Source organism: Salvelinus fontinalis, chromosome 5, assembly GCF_029448725.1.
Source record: "Salvelinus fontinalis isolate EN_2023a chromosome 5, ASM2944872v1, whole genome shotgun sequence".
In the NCBI taxonomy this organism is placed as follows: Eukaryota; Metazoa; Chordata; class Actinopteri; order Salmoniformes; family Salmonidae; genus Salvelinus; species Salvelinus fontinalis.
In genome coordinates, this window is record NC_074669.1 from 53900415 (window position 1) to 53912219 (window position 11805).

The window sequence follows — 11805 nt, forward strand, 5'->3', positions numbered from 1 at the left end:
AAGGGGAGGAGACAAGTTAAATAAGGATTTTTAAGCCTTGAGACAATTGAGACATGGATTGTTTGTGTGCCATGGGCCGTAATTTAAATTAATAAAAAAATTAAAATTAATAATTAATAATTAACAACATACTCCCAGAACACCCTTCAGTTAGCATAGCATGAACATTTTGTGCTTAGGCCTTTATTTGCCACCAAAATGTTCCTGATTCACAAATGTTTATCTTTTTGCCTTGATGTGATACGTGACACAGTTTTGTGTACATGAGAGACAGACACTGGTTTTGTAATGTCTGTAAGGCCTCTCTCTAATACATCCACTCTAGCAGAAAAATACATAGATACACAATTGGCGAAATCAGGGTGACAAAAAATCGATCGAGGTGTGTTCAAAGCCCTCCCTCAAGACTATAGGAGATGAACAATGAAATATGTAAGCAGAACAAAAAATGACATCTGAAAGGACTAATCTCGTGTATCCCATTTTTAAAGTGTGTTGACGACAGATTTCACATCAAACACCCATTAACATATTACAGCCAGTCTAATATGTTAATGAATTTAAACCTATGAAATATACCTTCAGTTAATTATGAATTTACTAAAACCTTTCTGCGATTACTGTCCAACTTTACCATATTCCTTGTCTATGTTTTTGTTGCCGTTGCAAACAGATGTCCTGTTCGGCTTGAAATTGATCTTCTGATATTCATATCATCTCATTGCTATCATATAAATAAAGTGGTATTTATGTTGAATGTGAACAAGGCGTAACAGATGCAGTTGGCACACAAGAATAATTTTTGAAATGTAACTTAAGGGAAGTGAATGTCTTTTCAGGTAATGGATTGAATTTCATTTAATTTCTTCATTAATCCGGTACAGAAAACGAAACCAGCATTTTCTTCATTCAAAGTATGAGTAATAGTGAATTACAAAACAGTATAAATACACCATTCAGTTACAATAAATATTAGTGCAGTAAGTAGAAGGAATAACTATCAAGATTCTTAGAATCTTGTTGATAATTGGTAGAACAGCTGTCTATTTTTTTAACATTATCCTCTTGCTGTACAATATTCTCATGTTCTCCATAGCAATTCATCTTTACCCTGTACATTTTTGGGTAATACATAATAATAAATACTATACAGTTCAAATAATAAATATGATTAGATTGTCTGGTAAGTTTCCCTGGCACAGTGGTGATCAGTTATATCAGTATAAGTCAAGCAGTTGTGACAAAACAACAAGACAGATGAGTAGACTTGTCTTGTAGCTTATTCCACTGGAGGCGACAGCATTGTTTATTGTTGATTTAACAACAGATGTTGTTGAAGCAGCTGTGTTTGTTGTAGGACCAGCAGTTGTTGTTGTTGTGGCGGTGGCTGTGTTTGTTCTGGTAGTTGCGGCAACTGTGGTGGCTGCGGAAGTTGTAGTTCCTGTAACACCACAGAAGTTATCTCGTTAAAATGTACCCAATATAGAGTGCCATGAGTCAATGTTGAGAGTGACGACAATGACAAGGTCAGCAGTGACGGCTTAACTTACTTGCAGTAATGGAGGTTGTATCAACGTTGAGGAAGGTGTTCCCGTGAGACAGAGAGTCATTCAAGCCCTGCTCCACACTCGTTACATTGGGAACCACTGTCTGGTTCTTGAAAATAAGGGTCATGTTGACAATAATTGACCCACTCCTGTAAACAAATAAATATATAAAGATTTAGTTTTCATTTCGAGGTCAGATCTTAAACCGTTGTTTCCAAGAAAACAAGACAATGTATAGTAATTATTTGTATTTGTTCGCTTAATATATTATTCAAACGTATATCACTATCACTGTGATTTTGAGATAATTATATTTGAATGGAGACATTCATAGACTTACAGAAAACAATGATTGTTACTTACGTGAACTGAATAATCCTACATCTTACGTATGTTAAAGGGTAAATTATTTTGTAACCATGATTCACCTGTAAAAAAATACACAAATTAGTATCAACAGTTTCAACAGTGAAGTCAGTGACACAATGTTAGTGACACAATGTTGTTAAAAGATGAGCTGAATACCTCTGTGGTAACATTTTCTGCCAGTTCCTGATATGCTGTTGTGGAAGAATCAGTATAGTCACTTTGGAAATTACGGAACATTCTGAATCTTAATCCCATTGACCCCTCATTCGCTGTCGGTGCCGCTGTTGACTTAGTTGTGGTAGCGGTGGCTGTGGTGGTTGTGGGAACAATTTTGGTTGTCGTTGGTACAGTGGTGTTTGTGGCAGCAGCTGTGGTTGTAGTCGAAGCAGTTGTGGTTTTCGTGCCAGCAACAGTGGTGGTGGTGGCAGCTGTTGCTGTAGTAGCTCTGGCTGTTGTAGAAGCAGCTGTGTCTGTGGTGGGAGCAACTGGGATAGTCGTGTTGCCAGCTGTGGATGTGGTGGGGGCATTTGTGGTTGTTGTGGCAGCAGCTGTGGTTCTTGTGGGAGAAACTGTGGATGTTGTGACTCCATTTGTGGTTGTAGTTGGAGCATCTGTTGTTGTCATGGCAGCAGCTGTGTTTGTACTAGGAGCAGTAGTGGTTGTGCTGGCGGCTGCTATGATTGTGGTGGTTGCTGCTGTTGTTGTAGTCGAAGCAGCTGTGGTTGTTGCGACCGGAATTGTGGTAGTCGTCATGCCAGCTGTAGTGGTCGTGGGGGCAGCTGTGGTTGTGGTTGCAGCAGCAGCTGTGGTTGTAGTTGGAGCAGTAGGGGTTGTGGTGGCAGCTCCTGTGATTGTGGTGGTTGCTGCTGTTGTTGTAGTCGAAGCAGCTGTGGTTGTTGTGACCGGAATTGTGGTAGTCGTCATGCCAACTGTAGTGGTCGTGGGGGCAGCCTTGGTTGTCATGGCAGCACCTGTGGTTGTTGTGGGAGAAACTGTGGTTGTAGTTGGAGAAGCTGTGGTTTTAGTTGGAGCAGTAGTGGATGTGGTGGCAGCTCCTGTGATTGTGGTGGTTGCTGCTGATGTTGTAGTCGAAGCAGCTGTGGTTGTTGCGACCGGAATTGTGGTAGTCGTCATGCCAGCTGTGGTGGTCGTAGGGGCAGCTGTGGTTGTGGTTGCAGCAGCAGCTGGGGTTGTAATTGGAGCAGTAGTGGTTGTGGTGGCAGCTCCTGTGATTGTGGTGGTTGCTGCTGATGTTGTAGTCGAAGCAGCTATGGTTGTTGCGACCGGAATTGTGGTAGTGGTCATGCCAGCTGTGGTGGTCGTGGGGGCAGCTGTGGTTGTGATGGCAGCACCTGTGGTTGTTGTGGGATAAACTGTGGTTGTAGTTGGAGCAGCTGTGGATGTAGTTGGAGCAGGAGTGGTTGTGGTTGCAGCTCCTGTGATTGTGGTGGTTGCTGCTGTTGTTGTAGTCGAAGCAGCTGTGGTTGTTGTGACCGGAATTGTGGTAGTCGTCATGCCAACTGTAGTGGTTGTGGGGGCAGCTGTGGTTGTCATGGCAGCACCTGTGGTTGTTGTGGGAGAAACTGTGGCTGTAGTTGGAGAAGCTGTGGTTGTAGTTGGAGCAGTAGTGGTTGTGGTGGCAGCTCCTGTGATTGTGGTGGTTGCTGCTGTTGTTGTAGTCGAAGCAGCTGTGGTTGTTGCGACTGGAATTGTCATAGTCTTCATGCCAACTGTAGTGGTCGTGGGGGAAGCTGTGGTTGTGATGGCAGCACCTGTGGTTGTTGTGGGAGAAACTGTGGTTGTTGTGACTCCATTAGTGGTTGGAGCATGTGTGGTTGTCATGGCAGCAGCTGTGGTTGTAGTTGGAGCAGTAGTGGATGTGGTGGCAGCTCCTGTGATTGTGGTGGTTGCTGCTGTTGTTGTAGTCGAAGCAGCTGTGGTTGTTGTGACCGGAATTGTGGTAGTCGTCATGCCAACTGTAGTGGTTGTGGGGGCAGCTGTGGTTGTCATGGCAGCACCTGTGGTTGTTGTGGGAGAAACTGTGGCTGTTGTGACTCCATTAGTGGTTGGAACATCTGTGGTTGTCATGGCAGCAGATGTGGTTGTTGTGGGAGAAACTGTGGTTGTAGTTGGAGCATCTGTGGTTGTCATGGCAGCAGCTGTGGTTGTAGTTGGAGCAGTAGTGGTTGTGGTGGCAGGTCCTGTGATTGTGATGGTTGCTGCTGATGTTGTAGTCGAAGCAGCTGTGGTTGTTGCGTCCGGAATTGTGGTAGTCGTCATGCCAGCTGTGGTGGTCGTAGAGGCAGCTGTGTTTGTGGTTGCAGCAGCAGCTTGGGTTGTAGTTGGAGCAGTAGTGGTTGTGGTGGCAGCTCCTGTGATTGTGGTGGTGGCTGCTGTTGTTGTTGTCGAAGCAGCTGTGGTTGTTGCGACTGGAATTGTGGTAGTCGTCATGCCAGCTGTGGTGGTCGTGGGGGCAGCTGTGTTTGTGATGGCAGCACCTGTGGTTGTTGTGGGAGAAACTGTGGTTGTAGTTGGAGCAGCTGTGGTTGTAGTTGGAGCAGTAGTGGTTGTGGTGGCAGCTCCTGTAAATGTGGTGGTTGCTGCTGTTGTTGTAGTCGAAGCAGCTGTGGTTGTTGCGACCTGAATTGTGGTAGTCATCATGCCAACTGTAGTGGTCGTGGGGGCAGCTGTGGTTGTGATGGCAGCACCTGTGGTTGTTGTGGGAGAAACTGTGGTTGTAGTTGGAGCATCTGTGGTTGTCATGGCAGCAGCTGTGGTTGTAGTTGGAGCAGAATTGGTTGTGGTGGCAGCTCCTGTGATTGTGGTGGTTGCTGCTGATGTTGTAGTCGAAGCAGCTGTGGTTGTTGTGACCGGAATTGTGGTAGTCGTCATGCCAACTGTAGTGGTTGTGGGGGCAGCTGTGGTTGTCATGGCAGCACCTGTGGTTGTTGTGGGAGAAACTGTGGCTGTAGTTGGAGAAGCTGTGGTTGTAGTTGGAGCAGTAGTGGTTGTGGTGGCAGCTCCTGTGATTGTGGTGGTTGCTGCTGTTGTTGTAGTCGAAGCAGCTGTGGTTGTTGCGACTGGAATTGTCATAGTCTTCATGCCAACTGTAGTGGTCGTGGGTGCAGCTGTGGTTGTGATGGCAGCACCTGTGGTTGTTGTGGGAGAAACTGTGGTTGTTGTGACTCCATTAGTGGTTGGAGCATCTGTGGTTGTCATGGCAGCAGCTGTGGTTGTAGTTGGAGCAGTAGTGGATGTGGTGGCAGCTCCTGTGATTGTCGTGGTTGCTGCTGTTGTTGTAGTCGAAGCAGCTGTGGTGGTTGTGACCGGAATTGTGGTAGTCGTCTTGCCAACTGTAGTGGTCGTGGGGGCAGCTATGGTTGTGACGGAAGCAACTGTGGTTGTTGTGGGAGAATCTGTGGTTGTTGTGACTCCATTAGTGGTTGGAACATCTGTGGTTGTCATGGCAGCAGATGTGGTTGTTGTGGGAGAAACTGTGGTTGTAGTTGGAGCATCTGTGGTTGTCATGACAGCAGCTGTGGTTGTAGTTGGAGCAGTAGTGGTTGTGGTGGCAGGTCCTGTGATTGTGATGGTTGCTGCTGATGTTGTAGTCGAAGCAGCTGTGGTTGTTGCGTCCGGAATTGTGGTAGTCGTCATGCCAGCTGTGGTGGTCGTAGAGGCAGCTGTGGTTGTGGTTGCAGCAGCTGCTTGGGTTGTAGTTGGAGCAGTAGTGGTTGTGGTGGCAGCTCCTGTGATTGTGGTGGTGGCTGCTGTTGTTGTTGTCGAAGCAGCTGTGGTTGTTGCGACTGGAATTGTGGTAGTCGTCATGCCAGCTGTGGTGGTCGTGGGGGCAGCTGTGTTTGTGATGGCAGCACCTGTGGTTGTTGTGGGAGAAACTGTGGTTGTAGTTGGAGCAGCTGTGGTTGTAGTTGGAGCAGTAGTGGTTGTGGTGGCAGCTCCTGTAAATGTGGTGGTTGCTGCTGTTGTTGTAGTCGAAGCAGCTGTGGTTGTTGCGACCTGAATTGTGGTAGTCATCATGCCAACTGTATTGGTCGTGGGGGCAGCTGTGGTTGTGATGGCAGCACCTGTGGTTGTTGTGGGAGAAACTGTGGTTGTAGCTGGAGCATCTGTGGTTGTCATGGCAGCAGCTGTGGTTGTAGTTGGAGCAGAATTGGTTGTGGTGGCAGCTCCTGTGATTGTGGTGGTTGCTGCTGATGTTGTAGTCGAAGCAGCTGTGGTTGTTGCGACCGGAATTGTGGTAGTCGTCATGCCAGCTGTGGTGGTCGTAGCGGCAGCTGTGGTTGTGGTTGCAGCACCTGTGGTTGTTGTGGGAGAAACTGTGGTTGTTGTGACTCCATTAGTGGTTGTAGCATCTGTGGTTGTCATGGCAGCAGTTGTGGTTGTAGTAGGAGCAGTAGTGGATGTGGTGGCAGCTCCTGTGATTGTGGTGGTTGCTGCTGTTGTTGTAGTCGAAGCAGCTGTGGTGGTTGTGACCGGAATTGTGGTAGTCGTCATGCTAACTTTAGTGGTTGTGGGGGCAGCTGTGGTTGTGATGGAAGCAACTGTGGTTGTTGTGGGAGAAACTGTGGTTGTTGTGACTCCATTAGTGGTTGGAGCATCTGTGGTTGTCATGGCAGCAGCTGTGGTTGTAGTTGGAGCAGTAGTGGTTGTGGTGGCAGCTCCTGTGATTGTGGTTGTTGCTGCTGATGTTGAAGTCGAAGCAACTGTGGTTGTTGCGACCGGAATTGCGGTAGTCGTCATGCCAGCTGTGGTGGTCGTGGGGTCAGCTGTGGTTCTGGTTGCAGCAGCAGCTATGGTTGTAGTTGGAGCAGTAGTGGTTGTGGTGGCAGCTCCTGTGATTGTGGTTGTTGCTGCTGTTGTCGTAGTCGAATCAGCTATGGTTGTTGCGACCGGAATTGTGGTAGTCGTCATGCCAGCTGTAGTGGTCGTGGGGGCAGCTGTGGTTGTGATGGCAGCACCTGTGGTTGTTGTGGGAGAAACTGTGGTTGTAGTTGGAGCATCTGTGGTTGTCATGGCAGCAGCTGTGGTTGTAGTTGGAGCAGTAGTGGTTGTGGTGGCAGGTCCTGTGATTGTGGTGGTTGCTGCTGTTGTTGTAGTCGAAGCAGCTGTGGTTGTTGTGACCGGAATTGTGGTAGTCGTCATGCCAACTGTAGTGGTTGTGGGGGCAGCTGTGGTTGTGATGGCAGCACCGGTGGTTGTTGTGGGAGAAACTGTGGTTGTTGTGGGAGAAACTGTGGTTGTAGTTGGAGAAGCTGTGGTTGTAGTTGGAGCAGTAGTGGTTGTGGTGGCAGCTCCTGTGATTGTGGTGGTTGCTGCTGTTGTTGTAGCCGAAGCAGCTGTGGTTGTTGCGACCGGAATTGTGGTAGTCGTCATGCCAACTGTAGTGGTCGTGGGGGCAGCTGTGGTTGTGATGGCAGCACCTGTGGTTGTTGTGGGAGAAACTGTGGTTGTAGTTTGAGCAGCTGTGGTTGTTGTGACCGGACTTGTGGTAGTCGTCATGCCAACTGTAGTGGTCGTGGGGGCAGATGTGGTTGTCATGGCAGCACCTGTGGTTGTTGTGGGAGAAACTGTGGCTGTACTTGGAGAAGCTGTGGTTGTAGTTGGAGCAGTAGTGGTTGTGGTGGCAGCTCCTGTGATTGTGGTGGTTGCTGCTGTTGTTGTAGTCGAAGCAGCTGTGGTTGTTGTGACCGGAATTGTGGTAGTCGTCATGCCAACTGTAGTGGTCGTGGGGGCGGCTGTGGTTGTGATGGCAGCACCTGTGGTTGTTGTGGGAGAAACTGTGGTTGTTGTGACTCCATTAGTGGTTGGAGCATCTGTGGTTGTCATGGCAGCAGTTGTGGTTGTAGTAGGAGCAGTAGTGGATGTGGTGGCAGCTCCTGTGATTGTGGTTGTTGCTGCTGATGTTGTAGTCGAAGCAACTGTGGTTGTTGCGACCGGAATTGCGGTAGTCGTCATGCCAGCTGTGGTGGTCGTGGGGTCAGCTGTGGTTGTGATTGCAGGAGCAGCTATGGTTGTAGTTGGAGCAGTAGTGGTTGTGGTGGCAGCTCCTGTGATTGTGGTTGTTGCTGCTGATGTTGTAGTCGAAGCAACTGTGGTTGTTGTGACCGGAATTGTGGTAGTCATCATGCCAGCTGTAGAGGTCGTGGGGGCAGCTGTGGTTGTGATGGCAGCACCTGTGGTTGTTGTGGGAGAAACTGTGGTTGTAGTTGGAGCATCTGTGGTTGTTATGGCAGCAGCTGTGGTTGTAGTTGGAGCAGTAGTGGTTGTGGTGGCAGGTCCTGTGATTGTGGTGGTTGCTGCTGATGTTGTATTCGAAGCAGCTGTGGTTGTTGCGACCGGAATTGTGGTAGTCGTCATGCCAGCTGTGGTGGTCGTAGGGGCAGCTGTGGTTGCCGCAGCAGCTGGGGTTGCAATTGGAGCAGTAGGGGTTGTGGTGGCAGCTCCTGTGATTGTGGTGGTTGCTGCTGTTGTTGTAGTCGAAGCAGCTGTGGTTGTTGCGACCGGAATTGTGGTAGTCGTCATGCCAGCTGTGGTGGTCGTGGGGGCAGCTGTGGTTGTGATGGCAGCACCTGTGGTTGTTGTGGGAGATATTGTGGTTGTAGTTGGAGCAGCTGTGGTTGTAGTTGGAGCAGTAGTGGTTGTGGTGGCAGGTCCTGTGATTGTGGTGGTTGCTGCTGATGTTGTAGTGGAAGCAGCTGTGGTTGTTGCGACCGGAATTGTGGTAGTCGTCATGCCAACTGTAGTGGTCATGGGGGCAGCTGTGGTTGTCATGGCAGCACCGGTGGTTGTTGTGGGAGAAACTGTGGTTGTTGTGGGAGAAACTGTGGTTGTAGTTGGAGAAGCTGTGGTTGTAGTTGGAGCAGTAGTGGTTGTGGTGGCAGCTCCTGTGATTGTGGTGGTTGCTGCTGTTGTTGTAGCCGAAGCAGCTGTGGTTGTTGCGACCGGAATTGTGGTAGTCGTCATGCCAACTGTAGTGGTCGTGGGGGCAGCTGTGGTCGTGATGGCAGCACCTGTGGTTGTTATGGGAGAAACTGTGGTTGTTGTGACTCCATTAGTGGTTGAAGCATCTGTGGTTGTCATGGCAGCAGCTGTGGTTGTAGTTGGAGCAGTAGTGGTTGTGGTGGCAGCTCCTGTGATTGTGGTGGTTGCTGCTGTTGTTGTAGTCGAAGCAGCTGTGGTTGTTGTGACCTTAATTGTGGTAGTCGTCATGTCAACTGTAGTGGTCGTGGGGGCAGCTGTGGTTGTGATGGCAGCATCTGTGGTTGTCATGGCAGCAGCTGTGGTTGTAGTTGGAGCAGAATTGGTTGTGGTGGCAGCTCCTGTGATTGTGGTGGTTGCTGCTGATGTTGTAGTCGAAGCAGCTGTGGTTGTTGCGACCGGAATTGTGGTAGTCGTCATGCCAGCTGTGGTGGTCGTAGCGGCAGCTGTGGTTGTGGTTGCAGCACCTGTGGTTGTTGTGGGAGAAACTGTGGTTGTTGTGACTCCATTAGTGGTTGTAGCATCTGTGGTTGTCATGGCAGCAGTTGTGGTTGTAGTAGGAGCAGTAGTGGATGTGGTGGCAGCTCCTGTGATTGTGGTGGTTGCTGCTGTTGTTGTAGTCGAAGCAGCTGTGGTGGTTGTGACCGGAATTGTGGTAGTCGTCATGCTAACTTTAGTGGTTGTGGGGGCAGCTGTGGTTGTGATGGAAGCAACTGTGGTTGTTGTGGGAGAAACTGTGGTTGTTGTGACTCCATTAGTGGTTGGAGCATCTGTGGTTGTCATGGCAGCAGCTGTGGTTGTAGTTGGAGCAGTAGTGGTTGTGGTGGCAGCTCCTGTGATTGTGGTTGTTGCTGCTGATGTTGAAGTCGAAGCAACTGTGGTTGTTGCGACCGGAATTGCGGTAGTCGTCATGCCAGCTGTGGTGGTCGTGGGGTCAGCTGTGGTTCTGGTTGCAGCAGCAGCTATGGTTGTAGTTGGAGCAGTAGTGGTTGTGGTGGCAGCTCCTGTGATTGTGGTTGTTGCTGCTGTTGTCGTAGTCGAATCAGCTATGGTTGTTGCGACCGGAATTGTGGTAGTCGTCATGCCAGCTGTAGTGGTCGTGGGGGCAGCTGTGGTTGTGATGGCAGCACCTGTGGTTGTTGTGGGAGAAACTGTGGTTGTAGTTGGAGCATCTGTCGTTGTCATGGCAGCAGCTGTGGTTGTAGTTGGAGCAGTAGTGGTTGTGGTGGCAGGTCCTGTGATTGTGGTGGTTGCTGCTGTTGTTGTAGTCGAAGCAGCTGTCGTTGTTGTGACCGGAATTGTGGTAGTCGTCATGCCAACTGTAGTGGTTGTGGGGGCAGCTGTGGTTGTGATGGCAGCACCGGTGGTTGTTGTGGGAGAAACTGTGGTTGTTGTGGGAGAAACTGTGGTTGTAGTTGGAGAAGCTGTGGTTGTAGTTGGAGCAGTAGTGGTTGTGGTGGCAGCTCCTGTGATTGTGGTGGTTGCTGCTGTTGTTGTAGCCGAAGCAGCTGTGGTTGTTGCGACCGGAATTGTGGTAGTCGTCATGCCAACTGTAGTGGTCGTGGGGGCAGCTGTGGTTGTGATGGCAGCACCTGTGGTTGTTGTGGGAGAAACTGTGGTTGTAGTTTGAGCAGCTGTGGTTGTTGTGACCGGACTTGTGGTAGTCGTCATGCCAACTGTAGTGGTCGTGGGGGCAGATGTGGTTGTCATGGCAGCACCTGTGGTTGTTGTGGGAGAAACTGTGGCTGTACTTGGAGAAGCTGTGGTTGTAGTTGGAGCAGTAGTGGTTGTGGTGGCAGCTCCTGTGATTGTGGTGGTTGCTGCTGTTGTTGTAGTCGAAGCAGCTGTGGTTGTTGTGACCGGAATTGTGGTAGTCGTCATGCCAACTGTAGTGGTCGTGGGGGCGGCTGTGGTTGTGATGGCAGCACCTGTGGTTGTTGTGGGAGAAACTGTGGTTGTTGTGACTCCATTAGTGGTTGGAGCATCTGTGGTTGTCATGGCAGCAGTTGTGGTTGTAGGAGGAGCAGTAGTGGATGTGGTGGCAGCTCCTGTGATTGTGGTTGTTGCTGCTGATGTTGTAGTCGAAGCAACTGTGGTTGTTGCGACCGGAATTGCGGTAGTCGTCATGCCAGCTGTGGTGGTCGTGGGGTCAGCTGTGGTTGTGATTGCAGGAGCAGCTATGGTTGTAGTTGGAGCAGTAGTGGTTGTGGTGGCAGCTCCTGTGATTGTGGTTGTTGCTGCTGATGTTGTAGTCGAAGCAACTGTGGTTGTTGTGACCGGAATTGTGGTAGTCATCATGCCAGCTGTAGAGGTCGTGGGGGCAGCTGTGGTTGTGATGGCAGCACCTGTGGTTGTTGTGGGAGAAACTGTGGTTGTAGTTGGAGCATCTGTGGTTGTTATGGCAGCAGCTGTGGTTGTAGTTGGAGCAGTAGTGGTTGTGGTGGCAGGTCCTGTGATTGTGGTGGTTGCTGCTGATGTTGTATTCGAAGCAGCTGTGGTTGTTGCGACCGGAATTGTGGTAGTCGTCATGCCAGCTGTGGTGGTCGTAGGGGCAGCTGTGGTTGCCGCAGCAGCTGGGGTTGCAATTGGAGCAGTAGGGGTTGTGGTGGCAGCTCCTGTGATTGTGGTGGTTGCTGCTGTTGTTGTAGTCGAAGCAGCTGTGGTTGTTGCGACCGGAATTGTGGTAGTCGTCATGCCAGCTGTGGTGGTCGTGGGGGCAGCTGTGGTTGTGATGGCAGCACCTGTGGTTGTTGTGGGAGATATTGTGGTTGTAGTTGGAGCAGCTGTGGTTGTAGTTGGAGCAGTAGTGGTTGTGGTGGCAGGTCCTGTGATTGTGGTGGTTGCTGCTGATGTTGTAGTGGAAGCAGCTGTGGTTGTTGCGACCGGAATT

The 11805-nt window shown here is 49.8% G+C and overlaps 1 protein-coding gene across 1 annotated transcript; it reads right to left on the reverse strand.

The window, feature by feature from the left end:
• Positions 1-2937: 2937 nt before the first annotated feature.
• LOC129856115 (histidine-rich glycoprotein-like) lies at positions 2938-5353 on the reverse strand. The gene is made up of 4 exons (XM_055924221.1): positions 5349-5353; positions 4856-5065; positions 4199-4414; positions 2938-3688 (listed from the first exon to the last, which is right to left on the reverse strand). Exons 1-4 carry the CDS (start codon positions 5351-5353, stop codon positions 2938-2940), a joined length of 1182 nt encoding a protein of 393 aa, XP_055780196.1.
• Between the last annotated feature and the right edge of the window lie 6452 nt (positions 5354-11805).